This window comes from Vicia villosa, linkage group LG6, assembly GCF_029867415.1.
Source record: "Vicia villosa cultivar HV-30 ecotype Madison, WI linkage group LG6, Vvil1.0, whole genome shotgun sequence".
Taxonomy (NCBI): Eukaryota; Viridiplantae; Streptophyta; class Magnoliopsida; order Fabales; family Fabaceae; genus Vicia; species Vicia villosa.
In genome coordinates this window covers 133403476-133424581 of record NC_081185.1, presented here as the reverse complement: position 1 = coordinate 133424581, position 21106 = coordinate 133403476, and the positions used below count along the sequence as shown (strand labels likewise).

Here is a 21106-nt window from a genome sequence, read left to right as displayed (position 1 = left end):
GGCGATAACTAATACGTGTCAAGATGGAAGAAAGGTCAGGTGACCAAGTTGTGCGTGAGTTTGGGTTTAAGGGTATCGGACAGCGATGCATGCATATGGGAAAAGGAGAAGAAGCTGAGGAATATCGTAGGTGTGTGGCAACGAAAGATGATTGAAATCAAGTGGAGGGGAAAACATGAGGCAAAGAAGCTTGGTCTAGGGTTTGTTGTAGTTGACGATGTTCAATCTGTAGCAGATGTAATGATCAGCGTGGGGCTTGATGTGAATCACAGAGTCGTGGATGTGTGCGAGGGACTGTCTATCGTGTATATCGATTTAGAAGATGAAAGGTATGCCATTATTTTAATTAGATATACTAATATTTACTTTTGTTCTTAGATTTCGTTCTTCTATATCCATGTTGTAATCAACTTTGTATGTTGTATGATAGTGAATGGAAGGTCTGGTCAGAATTGGTTTCCAACATGTAAAATTGGTATGTGATATGTGTTTCAGTGTAATTATGGTATAACATTGACATTCAAAATTTAATGTGGTGATATGTAAGAAACTGCCATTTTTTCTAACATTTTTATGGTTGTCCAGTGCAGGAATTTTTTATGAGGAAAACATATAGTGGCAGTGTTTTGTTAGTCCAGGTTTTGTTTTGTTTGAAGGACTGAAGCTTAGCATTCATCCGTTTTCAAGAGATGTTGAATTTAACCATTTCTCATTAGTTTATTTCCTCATTTGAAGTTTGTTTTAATTATAATTTAGGATTGGCATTGGACTGTAATGATTTCTGGATTTATTGCTACAATATATTGGTTCAAGCTTAACATGATCTATATATGGATCTGTGTGATTTCACAGATTTAGTATTCTTCTAATTGACATAGTGTATATATGGATCTGTTGCTCTCTGCAATTGTTCCTCATTTGATTCTCTTTGATATGTTTATAGTGTTGTTGCTTATATTCTTCTCATTGTAATCTATGCTGCTTCTTGATATCTCTGCAATTGTAATGTATGCTGCAATTGTAATGGATCTGTTGCTCTCTGCAATTGTTCCTCATTTGATTCTCTTTGATATGTTTATAGTGTTGTTGCTTATATTCTTCTCCTTGAAATGTATGATGCTTCTTGATATCTCTGCAATTGTAATGTATGCTGCAATTGTAATGGATATGTTGCTCTCTGCAATTGTTCCTCATTTGATTCTCTTTGATATGTTTATAGTGTTGTTGCTTATATTCTTCTCATTGTAATGTATGCTGCTTCTTGATATCTTTGCAATTGTAATGTATGCTGCAATTGTAATGGATCTGTTGCTCTCTGCAATTGTTCCTCATTTGATTCTCTTTGATATGTTTATAGTGTTGTTGCTTATAGTACAATGTTTGTATGCTTGAATGTTTGTTCATGGTGATCTTTCAAAAAATGATCACAACTATATATATATATATATATATATATATATATATATATATATATATATATATATATATATATATATATATATATATATATATATAATATGCCAACATTAAACCAATCTATAAATAGACAATAATTTTCAAACAGCTCAAAAAATAGTATTTTATAAAGAAAATACCGCATAAACTTAGTTCGCGCCGAAATCAGAAAGAAATACAATAGGTTAAAATTAAACACTTAATTTGTCCCATAATATAAGAATCACAGAAAATAAAGCAAAATAAAATCTTCAACCAAAAGAAAATATCCTACAAAGCTGGATACAACACAATTTAAAAAATAAGCCTTCAGCTATCACTCCTTCTTGATATCTTTGATTAACTTTGTCGAAGAAAGCTGGACACCTTCAATTTCCTCAACAGCATCACTTAAAATTCCCTTAGCAGGTTTCAGTTTAGTATTCGAGACAGAAGGATCATAATCGGCTGAGACAGACAGAGGTTCCTTAAGTTATACGCATGGAAGAAACATTCAAATCAAGATCAACTTTTACGGACGATAACAATTAGCTATAATCAGAGTGTGCATTATGCAAAACTTACCGAAACACTTGGGAAATCGTCCGGCGATGAAGGTTCCATTATGCGAAGCCTAGATGTAGGCTCATGAGAATTAACACTGATTTAGTATTTAACACTTTAATTAAATGTCCAGATATAAAATACAAAAAACGACATTTACCTCTTCTGCTCTAATGTACCTTTTTTAGACCATTTATGATCTCAGCAGCGGATTTGCCAACCAATTAAACACAATGGACGTCCCAAAAATTAAACTTTGCCTTGCATTTACCGTCAACTGCGAATATTTCGAGTTTAAACCGACAACATTTATAATCTCATAAGCCATGATAAAATATACAAAACAAATAACAACTACAGCAAAATCTTTAACAATACCTGGGCACGGGACGTGGATTTATGTGTTTTGCATAGCATTCAAGCTTTCCATCCCCCGGAGTCACACTTTTTATGCATTCAACAAATACATCGTAATACCATCCAGCTTTGCCAACATCTAATTTACATAGAGTCGCAACAGTTAAACATGTAGTTTCCTAACAAATAAAACCAATATAGATTTAATGATGAGCGGTACAATATTAATAGTATACAATTAAAGGATGTGATCTCTTGCCTGTTGCAAAATCCCTATTTATGCAAGACTTGATATATCAGCTATCCATACAAATTTATCAAAGTCTGAGTAGTATGACTTTTGGGATGCAGTAACTTGCACACTTGAATTTGACAACTTTGAAAAATCACCTTTAAAACTGCATCAATAATGTGTAATGCAATTTAGAATTATATTTTCTATCAAGCGGTTAATAAGATAAAGGATAATGCACGAAAATCATTCTTTCAAAGTGCATAATGCAAAATGGTTTAAGTTACATTGGGTTGTCAATAATGAACTCACAATTTTTGACTTAGAAACCTAATCTGTAACACACAACCCCAAGGGTCAGCCAATATATATTTAACAATGACACTTATAGTTTTCCAAAAACTGTTACAATCTTGTTGTAAGGTTTCACCTAAAACTCTACATAGTTTTTCATAACTGTTATTCACATATATGTTAATAACATTGATTTACATTGTTACACATCATATGGGCATTTTCAATTTAACAATGTTAGGATTTCTAAATGACAAAGTTTATGTTTTTTTAATATGGGGATAGTTAGGCTTGTTTATATAGTGTGTTTTTTAATTAGAGTGTTTGTTTTTTACTTGGAATATAAACCATGCAATCAACTATCAGTTGAAAAACATATACAAATGCATGCCAATACAACATGACAGTGGTAAAGATAAAACTTTCTAACTTTTTTCAGAATTCGTTCAATTGAAATCTTAATTAATATATGACAGCAAGGGTATATCATTTAAGCAACTCAATTTTAAATTCATTAGTAACATTTCAAACAGGAGTATATTTGAAACAATGCACATCATGATAAACTCAAATCCAGGAAACCCCTGTCTATATCATAACTAAATGGAGAAATTCAAATTGAGAATAACTCTGTCTTTATAAAACGTCAATTCCAGCAATAGATATAAACTCAGTTTCATAACAACAAAACAAAACAACATTCAACAACTTAAATAAAGTAATTGTCCTTATCATAAGGCAATGTAAATTTAAAACTTAGCAAATTTGAAGTCAACTATTTCTCCTTTTTAATATCTCTGGCCATCTTGGTTGATGATTGTTGTACACTATCATTATCTTCTATTGCATCATTTATAATTCTCTTACATGGAGTGAGTCCTGAATTTTCAATGGTCAGGTCATTTTCTGCAGATGCAGATACAGGTTCCTATCATGAATTAAGAAAGGAAACCATAAGATTTATAATTATGTCACAGTTGTTATGTTGCTCAACAAAAAAAGAATATCACATGTAAAAAATACATACAGAAATGCAATTCATATCATCCTGGGACAGAGGTTCTGGTGCTCGAAGTTTTGAGGTCTGGCAACCCATAACAAACAGTTAGTGTACAACCTAAGAAAACTAAGCACGCATCAAACGAAGATTACAAAGGTTACCTCTTCAAATTTGAAACTGTCCTTAATTTTATTACGCACATCTTCATCAGTTTTGAAGCCAATCACTGAAAGTCGACTATTTTTGGGCTGATAAACAGCTCTAATTGCCAATTCATTTTTTAGTATTGAGTCAAGTTCGTAAGGGAATTCAAGTGGATCGTAATCACCAGACTATGAGAATAAAAAGTATTAGAGACCTTAAAAATAACTTGATTCAAATACTGTTGTATGCAACATTTACATACCTGAGTTAAATCCATCTTCATTTGAAGAGCAGACTTCCCAATCAACTTCACGCAGTTTGTGTCCCAAAAGACGAACTTTGCCTTCGAACTGCCGTCAACAGCCTTTATATCAAGCTTATACCTAAATGATTCATGGCACATATGAGAACACATCAATCTTCACTGTTTGTAAGAAAATATAAACATTACCAGTTGGAAATGGAAGATGAATATAAAGTATACCGTGGCACAGATTATGGGCTAATATGATCTTTAAAACACTTCAGCTTTCCATCCTTGGCAGTCACACTCCTTGTGCATTCCACACATCCATCATAGTACCATCCCATCTGCCCAGCATCAAACTTATCGAGGGTAGCAACGGTAACACAGGTTGTTTCCTACAAAGTTGGCCAATATAAATTACAGTTATATGAGGCTTTAAGAACAATAACAGTAAAAGGAAACAGTCAATCTTTCTTACATGTTGCAGATTTGTTATTTCAGAGAGACTCATTATTTCAGCCTTCCAAACAAACTTGTCATAGTCAGAATAAAATGAGTTTTGCATTGCCTCAACTTGTACAGTTGAAGATGATAACAAAGGCAAATCAACCAAGTCTGAAAAATGTAAACACAATATTTAATTCAATTAAAATCAACATCAAGTTAAATAAATGATTATGCAAGACAGTTAAGAAGAAGATCAATAAGCATTCCAAACGATATAATAAAGAAACAGACACATGCTTTAGTACCTTTCTTTTAGACTCTTGACTTCCTCAATAGCAGGGTCATTAATCAACAGTTTCGTTCCATTCCATGTGTTGGAAACACTAACTGGAAATCCTCCTGAATCACAAGAAATTGAAGAAACAGTTACAACTGTTGGATATAAAAGAAAATAGCCAGTTACATCTAAACTATTGTATCATGCATGATTACCTTGAGCCTCTTTAACCCTTGCATTGATTAGCACAATGAAAATATCAGAGGCTTGCTTATTATTCTTATAATACTCATATAGCTGAACTGTAAGTTGCCCCCAAAGAGTACATTGTACAACTGTTTTGCTGGCATCTACAATTGAAAAAACTATTCTGTTCTTGTTGTTGTCACCGTTAACTTGGGTTTGAGTGATATCAGTGATTCCTCCAATCAAATCTAAGAAAAAAACAATGGATTGGTTAAAGTTTCTCAAAAAAAAAAATTATAATTCCTGAAATTAGGGTGTAGGGAACTTACCAACCAACAAATTTGATTGAAACCTTCCTTCAACTATGGAATTCAAACCAATAATGTTAAGGTAGTTATGAGGGATATCAGGAAATTCTGCTTTCTTAACAGAAGTTGACCCACAAAAAACCAATTTGTATGTATGATTTGTCGACTTAAAAGCAAAATCATTCTTCCCAACTTTAAAATTTTGCATGATATAAGAGTTTCCTGTTTCAATTTCAGATTTGAATTTCGAAAGCAAATAAGCAGGGACAACAACCTGAATCATATCACGCTGCAGGAAATAAACATTTCATCATCAGTGGTTAATCACACAAAACATATTATAAGTAATCATTGATGAACCATATCTTGCTACAGTACCTTAGAATCAACCAAAACCATCTCCATGTGTTCTTTGTTTGAAGAACTTGTGACAGTCCACAGATGTTTGCACCTAACAGCGATCTTCCACAAATCTTTTGAATCATTGATCTCTTTCAATGGCTCAATTGGGCGAGACATGATTCACATACAAACACTGCAAGAAAAGTAGAGATGTCAGTTAATCATCAAAGATTAATCAAATGGAGATGAATATAAACAGTGTTTAACAGAAGTTAGAGACGGAGGTGATGGAGACGAAGGTAGTGTCTTGAGATGAAGGAGGAGTGAAAAACGCGGCGGAGGTGATGGAGACGAAGGATATGTCTTGAGATGGAAGAGGAGCGAAAATCGCAGGGTACTGAGATGCAGCAGATTAGACATGTCAAAAGTTGCATTTGGTCATGTTTTATGCAGCCTATGGAACACAAAAGGTTTATTGAACAATGAAAGGTTGCAGTTAATGAAGAAATGGAGTTCTGTGTTTTCCAAGCCAGATATTGTGGCTTTTTTTCTTTGATTCACGTGGCCAGGGATTTATTGTGTAGGGGAGTAATTATGGGTTGGCTTATATTATCAATGTAACTTTTGACATTATTTCACCTATATTATAAAATAATATAATATAAAATAGATAAAAAAAAGGAAAAACCAAATAAATAAAAATGAAATCAACCAATCAAATAGTGACACAATAGATAGCATTTAATGTCAAATGAATATGGTGGCTTTATTTTTCAGAAGGACAAATTTACCCATGAAATTTGAACGGTTTTAGTTATTTAATCAGAGAGCTTAAAGTGTAATTATCAGGTACTTTACTTTTTATATATTATAATAGATATAATAGATATTATAAATTGTTCTGATTAAATCTTTCAAACAACGTCACAAATATGCTACTATATAAACTCGTTCAATTGTGTGAATTGAAAAATTCGGAAGTTATTTTAGAATGAAATGATTACTATATTTATTGTTTGAATTTACAAAGACCAATGACATCCATGTTGACAGAACTAACGTATTTAGCACAAATTTTCTATTTCTAACGTATCTAGAATAGTTAGCTCATTCTCCCTCAAACAAGCCAACAGCTCTGACCACAAAAGTAGAAGCTGCTACAATCAAAGCAGCGAAGATTGGAGGAACAATTAAATCAATCTTAGACTTCACAAACAAATGAGAAGGAAAACATAGAACCTCTCCGGGAACATCCAATGGCATTCTAAGGAACCCATCGTTTTCACACTTCTGAGAGAACAAAGAAGAAGGAGAAATCGTTGAAACAAACGTAACCTGCGGTGAGATTGAAGCCACTGCCACCGTAATGGTTAAGAGTGTTACCCAAGTGGTTGCATAGGTGAGTATTGGCCATGGTGTTGTCAAGTGTAAACGGAACAAGTTAGAGAGCCAAAGAGACATTTTGAGAAGATGAATGGAATTGTTAGTTGTTTGTTGCTGTTTCTTGGGTGGGTACTTATGTTTTTAAAAACTGGTGTAAGACTACCTAATCTAACAACTACTTTTTGAATTTTGAGGATGTTGGTATGAAAAAATGGTATATAAAGGACCAATGATTTGAATGTCATATTGATGGTTTTGTTGACCAAGTTTTGTGTGTGTAATTTATTGTGGGTTTGGTTGAGCTGTTTTGTTAAATGAATTTTGAGTCACTCCATAACATAACATATAATCATTTGTCTTTGAATCAAGATTCTGGAGTGATAGGAATTATCCTTTAATATTTGGATGCAGAGACTTCTTTTGTTCGTTCAATTCTTTTCCTTGGATGACTCACTACTCTAATGATGTTCCTTTTACTTTTGGTGCATATTGACAGCTTTCTCATATATCATAACTTTTTTTAATTCAGTATTATACATTAAGAAGAAATCATTGGTAAATATTGGAAGACTGAATTAATGATCTCAAAAGTATTGGATTCAGCTACTTTAAATAAAGTAACTCACTTTAGAGAGTAAAGCAAATACTATAACAGTTACAATTTATACAATTGAATCAATGGAAGGCAATGCCACCATAAAATAAAGATGACATTTAAGAGTAATATTATATTCACTCAGTGGTGGAGGGTGATGATGCATTCCCCACCTTGAGAGCCAACCATAGAAAACTGCAGAATGACAAGCATAGTACAACCAACATGATTATGGTAAATGATTGGAATGAAATGTATGGGGCCGCAAAGAAAACGATAGCAATTATAGCGCTTTGCCATATCTTTAGCTGTGCAAAAGCCCCTTCCTGCACCACAAAGTAATATCAATTTGACATTAGAGATTTTGGGAAAAGAAAAAAATGATGAAAAATGAATCAAGCAAAAAAGACATATGCACAATATGAGAACAACAAATAATGAGGATGTCTATGATGAAATTAAAATGTGTTTCTGCGTAATTAAAGGGGTAGATTGCATTTGTGTACCATGTCATGCTTAAATAGCATTCCTAGCAAAGCATTGAGCTGCGTCATTAGAACTCCATTGCCGATGCCCAATAAAGCAGCCAAAAAGAGTATGTATAAAGTACCGAGAAATCCGCTAGATATGCTGCATCAGCATCAGGAATGCCAAAGAAAATATAGGCGGGATGAAATTACATGGGAAAAATAATATCCACAAACATTAACCAAGCATAAGGAATATTGCAAACCTGAAATTTAGCAGAAGTAATATTAGTACAACCGCCTGAGCAAAAGCTCCAAAAGAAACTATTGATGTAATGGATGTGAGACCAGAGGTGAGACGACCAGCGACCAGAGAACACTGAAATATTTAAAGAAATAAGAAGAAAAAAAAAACAGATAAAAGAAGAAAGAAATGCTCGCAAGCGGCAAGCATGATGTAATCAAGCCACTTCCGAACCACCTCCCAAGGAACTACACTTTTGCATTTCATGTCAATACTTACTATTCCATCAAAAGCTCCATATGCTGCCATTGCAATACCAACACCGGAAACACCAATTGCTGGAGTAACAACATACTTGGTAAATTCAGCCCTGTGAAAAAGTATTTCAGTAACAAACATAACAAAATAGACAGGAAAGAAAACAATAACTCAAAGAACCATTATTGAAGATCACGAGGAAGATAACTTATGGTTCATATGAAATTACCATACAAATGCATGCTGTAGACCTGAATATGCTATAAGGGGTATGATCAACAACATCTTCACATCAGACAATACACTTGTGAGTGATCTACATAGAGACTTAAGGGACTTTGATTCACCAGCATCAGCTTCTGAATGCTTGTATCCTTCCTTACTATTACCACTCCGTTTATGCAGGAAGCACATTAGTATTGCACCAAAGGTCGTAACAAAAAGGAATACAACAAACAATAAAGTTGTGCCTTTGGTACTTCCCTCCTGCAGTGATGAGAAACAAAATCAAATCCGAAGAATATGTAAAATATTCTAAAACAAAACTTGTTACCATCTGAAATGAGAATTCAATGTTTAAGGGAACAACAAAAAACCAACTCATATTGATATTGGGACTTCGTTGGAAAAGTTGTGTGTTTTTCTAACAGAAATATCCAAGCTCAACTAAATTTGGACCAAGGTGTCTGCCAATCATAAACTTGTTATTTTCTGTCATAAGAATTTAAATAGCTTTAATTTAAATGAAGTCTAACTACCATATACCTGCCCATCACTGAGTAGAGCAAATGTAATAAGATTTCCAATAAACTGCAAAAACAGATTTAAAAATAATCAATTTTGAACTCTAAGTAGTTTTTATTTAAAGAAACATAAACAATGAAATCACCAGTTTTGAGTAAAAAAGTTATGACCTGATTAAGTGCATACACACCCCAGAATTCCCCGTTGAAGTCTCCAATCACTGCACCTTCATGTAGATTGTTATTTATAGCATGACTGCGAGCAGTGGAAGTTAGATATGTTCCCTGACAGGTAAAATTAAGATCAGTAAAGATACGGAAGACAAATGACAATATGAAAGAACTGTGGAACTTGGACTTGTTATATGTACCTGTCCAACCCATAATATAGAAGCACAAAACCCAAGATACAAGGAAGTCGGAACCAGTGTATACCTGCATAACAGTCACTCGATGCTTAATCATATGCAAAATAAGTTACAGTCATGATAAACTCATCAAAATCAAACAAAGTGCATGTTAATGTTTTTGACAGCAGAATAATAATACATGAATATCAAAAACAAGATAACTCCCACTTTGCAGTTACCAATTGGGCTTCAAATTCGCCGCGACGTAAAGCCAATAACCAGAAGTTCCAATAATCAAAGCATTCTTAGACCCGAGAATCCGCACCACCAGAGAAGCAAACACAGAAAAAAACGTAAACGACAAATATAATATCCCAAGTGAAGTCGTACCCAAATCCTCCTCCTAAAAATTCAAAAACCATCACAATTACAATTACTCACAAGCTTCCAAATTCAACATCAAATTTACTAATACAGTAACTTAATAGAAATGAAAACTAACAGTATTGAGAGTACTCTGTAAATTTTGAGCGGCTGCATAAGCAAGAAAGATCAATAAAAACGCTAAGCTCAGAATATGAACATCTCTAGTGTGGCTTTTGTGTGGTTGAAGTTGAAGCGATGGTTCATCGGTGATAACCAGTGGCGTTTCTTCATCGCGGTGAGTGATTGCAGAAGCCATTGGTTCGAGTTCTGTTTCAGTTTATGGATATTTATTTATGCATAGAAGAAAGAGACAAAAACCTAATAGTAATTTGATTGCGTCACGACGTTGACGCCGAGGGAGAAAAATCGCCGGCGCGTTACCCTTCACGATGCATAGGATATTGGAGATTAGTGAATGTGAAAGTGTGGTTAGTAAAGATTCTGAATCTTGTAACAGTTCCTTTTAGTTTGATTCTGAATCTTGTAGCAGTTCCTTTTAGTTTGATTCTTCTTCTTATTCATATTTATTTATCGTTGTCTATTTATTTTTTTATTGTCCCAAGTTTCACCTTCTAGTAACATTGGTATGGTTATGGATGGCAACGGGTTGGGTCGGGTCGGGTGATGGTTTCACACTATCCAAATCTGCACCCGAACTCAAACTCAAATATTGTTTGGGTGGAAAAACAACACTCACGCCCACTCCCGCTGGATTTCGGATTTTTTCACCCAAACCCGAATCCATAATAAAATACACAAAATACATTTTTCCTACAACTTATTTTATATATATATATATGACGACTCAAGTGAGCTCGAACCCGAAATATCGGGTGGCATCCGAACCCAAACCCAAACTCAGTCAACTCGGGTTTTCACCCGTTGACTCGGGTTCGGGTGCGGGTGGGCCCCGCGGGTTTGGGTCTGTTTGCCATTGTTACCCTAAGATTTCGACTTATTAAATAATGGTAAATAATCCCTGAAACAGGTGAGATTATTAAAGAATCTAAAGAGAAAAGTCTGACTAAAAGGTCTTGTTTAGTCAAAGCTGACGTTCGACTATTTATAAATCATCATGGCCAAGGTTCGACTGGAATTAGTCAATATGCATGTTCGACTAGAACAAACAGAAAAAAACTTAGACGTTTTATTTAAGTATAGTCCTAAAGTCGGAAGGCATCAGAAGTTAAAAGGCAGTTTCAAGCAGTTTTCTGGCAGTTTTCACAGGACGCGTGGAGGTCTCACAGTTGAAGATCTTGCATGTCGAAGACACGTGTTGACTGATAATCAGTCGACCGTTAGTAGTAGTTATTTTATTTTTCCTATTTAAGCAAGTTCAATAGGAACAGTTTGGGGTCCGCATTTTCTACAAAACACAAGTAAACTCAAATCTCTGTGCAATAATGAGTGACGAGTACAACTTTGGAATGTACGTATGCGTACCAGTTTGATTTATGCAATCATTTTACGTTAAATCTCATTTTCAGTGCACATTTACTGCTCTTTTACTGCTTTTATTTACTTTAAAGCCTTTAATTTCAGTGTTTACTTTTACTTTAAAGTTATTGCTGCATTTAATACAAACCAGATACACGTAATAAACAAATTAAAGCAATTAGTCCTGGAATATTCTAGTTGATTCCGCAAAAGTAACCTTTAAAAAGGAAACTAGCGCTTGTTTACCATTTTTCTGGGTAAACAAATTGGCACGCCCAGTGGGACTCGTCAATTGCTGTTTGTTTTATATTTGTTAGTGCATTAGTTATGTATGATTCTAAGAAGTGGTCGAAAATTAACTAACATGTCTGAAGTTAATGCAAATGATTCTGACCTTTCTGGAAACCAAGGAGTTGTTCTAACCGGAACAACATCACAAAATGCTGCAAATTCGTCGCCAGTTAGATCAACAAATATTGGTGGATCGACGGCAGCAACATTGGTATCATCACCAATGAATGTACGGTCACCGTTTAACCCATTACGACCGCCGTTTCACGGAATGCTACCTCCACCAGGCTTTAACCCTCAGTTTGGAATGCCTACGTCTATGATGCAAGGTGTTGCACCCCAATTTTTGACCTCTGAGATCCCATCATTTTCTAAGTGTTATGATCACTATTGTTATACCCCAAAATTAGCTTGCGTTTTTTTAAAAAAAAAAAAGAGAAGTCAACAGACTTCTGTCTAAAAATTTGGAGTTTTATACAATCTTGGATTTTTATTTCATAAATATCCTGATTTAATGAATACTCAATTTTTAGAATTTTTTATACAGTATTTTGGTTCGCTGTTAAATTTATTCTTACATAAACGCCAAATACTGTTTATCACTTCATACACTGTTTATTTGAGATTTATTTTCAGATAAATAATGCTGACGCAGTTGGTACAGAATTAAAATTTGCAGGCGCGGAATCCGGGTTTCAGATTATACTGGTAACAATTAAATTATTATTGGTTTTATTTCCCACTAATTTTTATTTTTATACTATATTATTTTTTTTAAAATCTCTTTCTTTCTTTTCAAATATCTTCCTTTCTTTTTCTTTCAAATCAAATTCTAGCTTTATTCTATACCCCTTTTCTTTTCAAAACTTACCATACTTTTTTTTTTCAAATCCTACTACTATTCAAACGGTACCATTCCATTTCCAACGTCTCTATCTCTCTCTTTTCACTTTATAAATACTCCTCATTTTTTCCATAAATTCTCACATCAAATTTCACTCATCTCCCAAATTTCTCAAACTTCTATTATTTTCTCTTCTTCCCCGGCAAAAATGGCGAAGTGGATGGATACACTTTTTCTTATAGTCATCACTATTTTTACGGTGATCATGTCCTTCTTCTGTCTGCATAGTCCTGAAAAATGCGGACCTGCGATGGTTACACTTCCGATCATCTATTTTCTGTTGTTCATAGCATGGATTATTAATCGTCATTTTTAAAGTTTGTCGTATCTTTTATTCTCAAATAATGTACCGTTTGTTTGTCGTACTGTTCATTATATTATGTAATATTTGTACTGTTAGTATTAAATGTTGTACTATTTGTTGTACGGTAGTTTAATTATCAAGATAATATTATGTGTGTTAAATATTTATTTTTCTGTGCATTAAATATTTTTTCAAGGTTATTATCGGTAATTTCGTATGCGTACAGTATATTTTATTTATTTATTATGTTTGTGTTTTTCTAACAGCTCAGGTAAATAAATTTTTCACCATTAACACAACAAAAAAACAAAAAGAAAAAAATTAACTTTAACTGTTACGTTAATACCCGGACGCACAGTCAATAGCTCGAACAGTCAACAGACGACCAGTTTGACCAAAAAGTCAACACACAGTCAAAAATGCAATTTTTTGTCAACATCCATATTTTGTCAAAAGATTCATCATGTGATCAATGGTTGATCATAATTCATCAAGAAAAGTTCAGAAATCAACAAAACTCAAAATTGCAAAATTAGAGTTTTTTACCTAAAAGTCAACTGAACTTTGACCGACCATAACTCTCTCATAATTTATCAGAAAAATTTCAACCAAAGCTCATTCTCAAAGAAATTCAATTCTCTACAACTTTGATGTTGGAACCAAGGTCAAGAAATGCTTCCGCCTAAGAGATATAAGCCAAAACATTACAGGTCATTTTCAAAGTCAACAAAAAGCAGTTTTTTGTCAAAGCCCATATCATCAAAATAACTTCTCCAAATGCAAAAACGCTTCCAAAGTGGCTTGTAGAGGACATCTTGGGCTTTCTAAAAAGTAAAAGAACACTTTCATAGGATCAAAATTGAGGGAGATATGCCTTGATGAAGTTGACCTTTTTTGGAAAATTGCATGAAACAAGTAATGACCCAAATTTGATTTTTTTTTCAAAAAGGCCAATTCTTTTGTGATTTAATCTTGATTCTCATATGTTTAAAGATATTCACAACATATCCATGATTCATGACATTTTTATTTCATTTTAATTAAATTTTATTCATTTAAAATTTAATTAAAGTGAGATAATTCAAAGATATTATCCAAGATGCTCATATGATACAAGCAATGATCCAATTCATCTCTAAAGGCCAAGATTCCATTCAAGATATGCAATGATCATAAGTTAGAAAGAATAATAAAACACTTGAGATTTTAAACCATGGTTAGTCTTTTTAACTTAAGGCATTAAATGCTAATATTCCATTTTATCTTCAAAGTTCATCATCACATATTTATTAATAATTATCCCAAATACTATCATCATTTTTTTTTGTTATAATAGAATATTCTAACTAACCATATTTTTTTCCACCATCATTTTAATAGTTTATCTAACCATCTTATCTTATATTTTTCTACAAATCTTCATTCTCAATTTTTATTTTAGTTAATATTATTTTAATTAACCATATTTTTGTTTAAATTTATTTTATTAGTTATGTTATTATTATTATTTCGTATTTCTTTTTTTATAATATTTTATATTTTTAATTTCATTTTTGTTATTGTCTTAAACCAAAATTAGTATTTAAGTTTTATTTTGATATTATCTTGTAACTTGATTTTACTATTTTTATTTTGATATTATCTTTAAATGTTATATTTTAATTTTTATTTGTGTTATTATCCTTATATATTATAAGATATAATTGTTAAGTGACCATTCAACAAATTCTATTCAAACTTCATAATTCTATCCATTAACCATTAATGTATTAATATTTCAAACTCAATTCCAATTTGATTTCTATCCATCTTATGTCATTGCATACAAGTTTTTCCTATAAATAGGCAACCATATGTTCATAATTAAAGAGGAGGAGGACACCAAAAAAAACATTGTCAAGTCTTTGTTTTCTCTTTTCTTTTCTCTCTCCCAAGTTTCAAGTTTCAAAGGGAGTAAGAATTTGGAATTACAAAACTAAGAAACCTCCACTCAAACCAAGCATCATTTGAAGGTAAGTTTCCTCACTTTGAAACTCTATAAAATATGCATCATTTATATTTCATTTGAATTCAAAAGTTTCTTTTATTTTCCAAATATACTTTGATTTATTTATCTAAGTATTCATCCTTGTTTCCTTTTTTACTTGATGATGTTAAATATTGAAATACTTCTTTGCCATTGATCAAGCTCACCATGATCCATCATAAACTCACCACACAAGATCCTTTTATTTAATTTTCTTCAATATCTTTTAATCAATTTATTTTCTTTGCATAATTAATTAAAAATACCAACAAAAAAAAACCAAAAAATATATTTTTTCTTTAGATTTAGGTTTATATTTTTATAATCTAATTCTTGACATAAAAAAAAGAATATTTTTTCTTGTTAAGTTTAATTATTTGTATAATTATTTGTTTAATTAGTTTGTTAATTAACTTAAAATCAATTCCAAAAAAATCACAAAAAAAATGAATTGAGTTTAATTTGTTTTATATTTATTTTTGTATATTATTTGATATTATTTCTTATCTTTTTTTTCTTTGTCCCGAATTGGAATAAAAGATCAAATATGGCAGAGATTGTATGCAGTTGATTTAAGACTTTTGAAAATTTATCGTGTAGTCGCTATGATTCTATCAAGCTTCTGATAAATTTTCATTAACTTTAAATCCGAGATCATCATTCACTCACCATCGATCTTTACTAACATCGTGGATATACTTGACTAGCTTCAAGATGATTCGCGTGCTAACATATTAACAATTAACTTTAAATTCCGCATTTTATTATATTGTTCTTTATATTTCTTGCTTTATACTTTATTTTATCATTCATATTATTTATGTTTCTGTTATTTTTTCTTTGTCCATTTGGACATATTATTTATGTTTCTGTTATTTTTTCTTTGTCCATTTGCACATATTATTTATGTTTCTGTCATTTTTTCTTTATCCATTTGGACATATTATTTATATTTCTGTCATTTTTTCTTTGTCCATTTGGACATATTATTTATATTTCTGCTATTTTTTCTTTGTCCATTTGGACATATTATTTATATTTCTGCTATTTTTCCTTTGTCCATTTGGACATATTATTTATATTTCTGCTATTTTTTCTTTGTCCATTTGGACATATTATTTATATTTCTGTCATTTTTTCTTTGTCCATTTGAACATATTATTTATATTTCTGCTATTTTTTCTTTGTCCATTTGGACATATTATTTATATTTCTGCTATTTTTCTTTGTCCACTTGGACATATTATTTATGTTTCCGCTATTTTTCTTTGTCCATTTGGACATATTATTTATGTTTCCGCTATTTTTCTTTGTCCATTTGGACATATTATTTATGTTTCCGCTATTTTCTCTTTGTCCATTTGGACATATTATTTATGCTTCCGCTATTTTTTCTTTGTCCATTTGGACGCATTGTTTATGTTTCCGTCATCTTCCTTTTGTCCACTTGGACCATATTTTTACCTTTAAGCTAAAACATTAATAATCAAGATAAAACTTAAAAAAAAAAGCACTTTGCACACTTGCACCTCTATGGTTCTCCCTCTTATTACTTTTTTTTAATCATACTATCATTTAAGAAAAGTATTAAATGCATAGGAAAGGTCTTATAAATTGAGAGTAGATAACTCCTAATTGCTTGCTCAAACGCTTTCATTTTCAAACAACGTATTTTCAAAACTTCTCATCTATTTTCAAAACTTTCATCTGGTATTTGAAGGGCATTATTCCCGGTGAAACTCTTCAGAGACCTATGTGACATATTGTCCATCTTCACTTCTTCTATTTTCAAATCAATAAAGCATTTAAAAAAGTGAGCTAAGCAATTAAGAGCCCATGGATAACCATGGATACAAAGGGTGCTTAAAACCTTCCCTTTGTATAACCAACCCCCCGAACCCAAAATCTGTCAAAAGGTCTTTCCTGTTCTTTTATGCCTTTCCTATTTGGATAAAATAAAAGTCGGTGGCGACTCTTGCAAAAAATAAAAAAATCAAAAAAAGAGAGAGCAAGGAGTCAGTTCGCGAAAAACCGAGTTACAGAACTGGCGACTCTGCTGGGGATTTGAAAAATCTTTTTAAAAGAGGGGTTACCTTAGAGTTTTTGATCACTTTAATATTTGCTTATACTTGTTTATTTTATTATTTTTTTGCTATTCTGGATATATGTGTGGTTCTGTTACAAGTGATACATTATGGACAAATCCTAACCCGAATTAAGTACACATAAGAATTAGGTGGAGGGTATAGTCATGTACAGGCGTACGTGAGAATCCTTCCGCTCAGTGGAGGTTCCTTGTTGGTAATATATGTTTAGCATGTTTCGTAGCGAAGACATTATTGCTTTCATTGAACTGTAGAAGCTGAGTTGGCCGTAGAACCCCAACCCATCCTGGCCTTATTAGGTTGTGGCGCAGAAACTATTCAGGTGAAGACTTGGATTAGTTGTCATGCGGAGAGCCACACTCAGACGAGTTTTTCTTGAGAATATTGCTAGCTCACAAGTTCAGTTGTGCAAGCCGGTAATATCCGAAAGAAAAATGTAGACTCTGACGTATCAGTAGAACATGTTATATAGGTGATTAACCTTAGTACTATCCCATGTTTGGTTCTTTGACCTCATGCTCGTGACGTTGAACTTTTGAACCTATCTTATGTGCACCATGTTTGTGTTACAATTTCTGTATATGTGGCATTCATGCATTCATACATTCATAAAAATGTTTTCCTTTGATTTCCAATGAACTCAGAGATCTTTTTTTGTAAACATCGTAAGTTTTATCAAACTCAATGGATCTAGGGTGTTAATGGGGTGAAAACTCTAATCCACCAAAATGGATGATTGATTTTGATGATAACTTGATCAATGCTTTAATCCAATGCTTGAATGTTTGCAAATTAATATCTTAAGTTCTTTGAAACTCAAATAATATAAACAACAATTGCATCATTTGCATACATACATTCAGGTTACCCAAGAAACTTATCCTTGTCTGTCTCCATCCTCAGAATTGTCTGTCTATCGTCAAGCTGATTCCTTCACACAAGTACGGAACTAGAGCCAACGTCAGATTAAGAATGGAGTATCAAGAGCAACATAACGTAGAGGTCAGAATGGAAATAGAGGATTTGAAGTCAAGTATGACCAAGCTCACTGAAATGCTGCAAGTTTTGATTGCTAGAGGGGAACCGCCTCAGAAGACTGTCATTGTTGAAGTCCCAAGTGCTGATGTTGACCCTCAACCCACTCAACAACCACCTTCAACATGGCCTGAGTTTGGTTTGCCACCTGATTTTACTCCTCCCTATGAGAAGACTCCTGGTATTGGTCAATTATCACGACCTGTGATGGGTCAAACTTCAAACCCAGTTATTCGTGCTCCTATCATGACTGAATCTCAGCCCATTGTGCATACTGTTGCTCAACATGCTTATGAGAATCCTCTATTTGAATACCAAGCTGCCAATTCCCAGAATGGAAGCCAAGGGGATGCTGGAGATATTGAAGATGTCAAAGAACAGTATCAGACTTTGGAAAAGCGATTGAGAGCCATGGAAGGCAATAATTACTTTGGGGTTGCTGCTAAGAATATGTGTTTGGTTTCTGATGTCGTCATGCCTGCAAAATTCAAGACTCCTGAATTTGAGAAATACAAAGGAAACACCTGTCCAAAAAGCCATTTGATCATGTACTATCGCAAAATGGCTGCTTATACTCAAAATGACAAACTGCTCATCCATTGTTTTTAAGATAGTTTGAGCGGAGTTTCGCTAAAATGGTATATGGGACTCGAGAGGAGTCGTATTCAATGTTTTCAAGACCTAACTGATGCTTTCATTAAGCAATATAAGTATAATTTGGACATGGCACCTGATCGCCGACAACTACAAAGCATGTCCCAGAAAGAGAAAGAGTCTTTCAAGGAATACGCTCAACGCTGGAGAGAGCTTGCTTCTCAAGTAGAGCCACCTTTAGTTGAAAAGGAACTAACAGGCATGTTTATGGATACTCTCTCACCTTTCTTCTGGGAGAAGATGATCGGTAGTGTATCTTCCAACTTCACAGACTTGGTAACCATTGGTCAGAGACTTGAACAAGGACTCAAGAATGGGAAAGTTACTCATGTTGTTGAATCCTCTAGTGGGGCGAGGAAGCCTTATGGAAACTTCCAGAAGAAAAATGAGACGAATGTTGTGTCGGAAGATAGAAGATCTCGTCATAATGGTGATCAACCTTATGTGGCTACTGTTGCTCCTATGCGAGTTCAAGCTCCTTGACCTGAGGTTGCTAACCAAAATCAGATTCGTAATAGGGTTGACTTTGACCCCATCCCTATGACTTATACTGAATTGTATCCTGCATTGGTTCATAAAGGGTTGATCACAACAAGATCTATGCCTCCTCCTCGGAATCCTCTTCCAGATGGTTTTAGGTCTGATCTTCATTGTCCTTTCCATCAAGGGGCAGCGGGCCATGATTTAGAAAGATGTTTCCCTTTGAAGGCCAGAGTTCAAGAGTTGGTTAGATCAAAGATGCTATCTTTTAAGAATGTTGGTCCCAATGTTGTCACTAATCCTTTGCCCAACCAGAGTGGCTGAAGACAAGTCAAAGGCAATTATCTTCCTAAAGCCAAGTGTTTCAGACGGGATAGCTCATCCCTGTTGCTGATTAGTCACTAGGCCTTGTTTCTTTACTGTTTGCATTTCCTTAATTGTGCTGTTTACTTTTAGACTTTGTTTGTTTATGAATGGTGATTTTAATGAAATGAGCATCGTATGTTTGAATTCATTTTCATCTACTATGTCTATGTTTATGCTTCTTTTATAAAAAATAATAATAATAAAAAAAATTCTATTTTGCTTTCTCTATCAAACTTGTGTTTTATGCAAAGATTGGAGGGAGGATGATGACAACGAAATACCCAGGTTGTTGAACTGTATGCTTTCAAATAAAACTTTGCTGACGATGTACAGGCATTGTTTCAATTCCCAAACACTGGAGAAATAAGGAAGTTAATCCCTCGTCAACCCCTTTGAGCCTAGAAGTTGGTGTTTCTTTCTATACGAAATAACCCACATTTTAACCCGGGGCAGGGTAGTTCCCAGTTAATTTGGTTGTGCATTCTATTTTAAGAGAATCATTCAATACACCTTTTAACAAGTATTTTAATCACAAGCTTTCCTCCGCTTACATCAAAGAAATGTTGGAGACGCCGAGCAAAAGTCAATGATGGTTCATTATAATCATTAAGCAAGGTAGTCACTATCTTTCAGAAAAAAGTATCAAAAAATAAAATCAAAGAAAAGCCTGCTAAGTCAAAATCAAAAAATGACTTAGGCAAAAATTAAGGCATCCCGCTGACTGTAAGTTCAAAATAAACAGTTCAGGCAAAAGTTAGGGATATCAAAAGAAGGAAAAAAGGAGAGATAAGTCAATAAATTCTTGAACCACAAAATGTTGTGACTATCAAAAGGAAGAAGTGACTGCCATCACTAAGTTTTCTTGGCTTGTGAACTATCATCATCACAACAGATAAAATTGCAGAAGTCTCTTAGAACCTGAATGCATATTTTGAATTAACTGGGTTTAGGAATGAAGATCATCACGAAGATGGGGTGGGTTACAAAAAATTTGAGCCTTATACCTTTTATTTTTTAAACCGTGAACCTGACCACGTTACAACCTTCAAAAGCCCTAATTGAAGCAAGGTTTATTTTGAAAGCATACTACAACAAGGTTGCGTAAGCTGACTCCCAAGAGATTTACCAATCATTTATGTTGATACCATATCTTTGCTTTATCTTTCACGTTGATTGTTTTAACCTTTATGTTTTGACCAGTGATTC

At 33.4% G+C, this 21106-nt stretch overlaps 4 protein-coding genes across 5 annotated transcripts; 1 reads left to right on the top strand and 3 right to left on the bottom strand.

Annotated features, from left to right (window-relative positions):
• Nucleotides 1-1771: 1771 nt before the first annotated feature.
• On the bottom strand, nucleotides 1772-6009 carry LOC131614721 (uncharacterized). The gene is made up of 14 exons (XM_058886278.1): nucleotides 5869-6009; nucleotides 5512-5779; nucleotides 5212-5430; nucleotides 5038-5118; nucleotides 4751-4887; nucleotides 4609-4667; nucleotides 4288-4408; nucleotides 4043-4213; nucleotides 3909-3965; nucleotides 3658-3809; nucleotides 2666-2753; nucleotides 2377-2534; nucleotides 2020-2095; nucleotides 1772-1921 (listed from the first exon to the last, which is right to left on the bottom strand). The coding sequence occupies exons 1-14, from the start codon at nucleotides 6007-6009 to the stop codon at nucleotides 1772-1774; spliced, it is 1878 nt and encodes a 625-aa protein (XP_058742261.1).
• Nucleotides 6010-6939: 930 nt separating this feature from the next.
• On the bottom strand, nucleotides 6940-7293 carry LOC131614720 (uncharacterized). Its single transcript, XM_058886277.1, has one exon. The coding sequence runs from the start codon at nucleotides 7291-7293 to the stop codon at nucleotides 6940-6942; it is 354 nt and encodes a 117-aa protein (XP_058742260.1).
• A 274-nt stretch (nucleotides 7294-7567) lies between these two features.
• On the bottom strand, nucleotides 7568-10788 carry LOC131612430 (UNC93-like protein 3). Of its 2 annotated transcripts, none has more exons than XM_058884224.1 (10): nucleotides 10389-10564; nucleotides 10112-10275; nucleotides 9894-9957; nucleotides 9694-9807; nucleotides 9545-9589; nucleotides 9009-9265; nucleotides 8801-8891; nucleotides 8544-8656; nucleotides 8317-8440; nucleotides 7568-8136 (listed from the first exon to the last, which is right to left on the bottom strand). In XM_058884224.1, exons 1-10 carry the CDS (start codon nucleotides 10410-10412, stop codon nucleotides 7948-7950), a joined length of 1185 nt encoding a protein of 394 aa, XP_058740207.1. In that variant the 5' UTR covers nucleotides 10413-10564; the 3' UTR covers nucleotides 7568-7947. The 2 variants fall into 2 exon arrangements, with proteins under 2 accessions (XP_058740207.1, XP_058740206.1); XM_058884223.1 differs by having other exon boundaries at nucleotides 7573-8136; nucleotides 10375-10788.
• A 4320-nt stretch (nucleotides 10789-15108) lies between these two features.
• Nucleotides 15109-20046, top strand: LOC131612429 (uncharacterized). Its single transcript, XM_058884222.1, has 2 exons — nucleotides 15109-15246; nucleotides 18269-20046. The coding sequence occupies exon 2, from the start codon at nucleotides 18338-18340 to the stop codon at nucleotides 19007-19009; it is 672 nt and encodes a 223-aa protein (XP_058740205.1). The 5' UTR covers nucleotides 15109-15246; nucleotides 18269-18337; the 3' UTR covers nucleotides 19010-20046.
• The last annotated feature ends 1060 nt before the right edge of the window (nucleotides 20047-21106 follow it).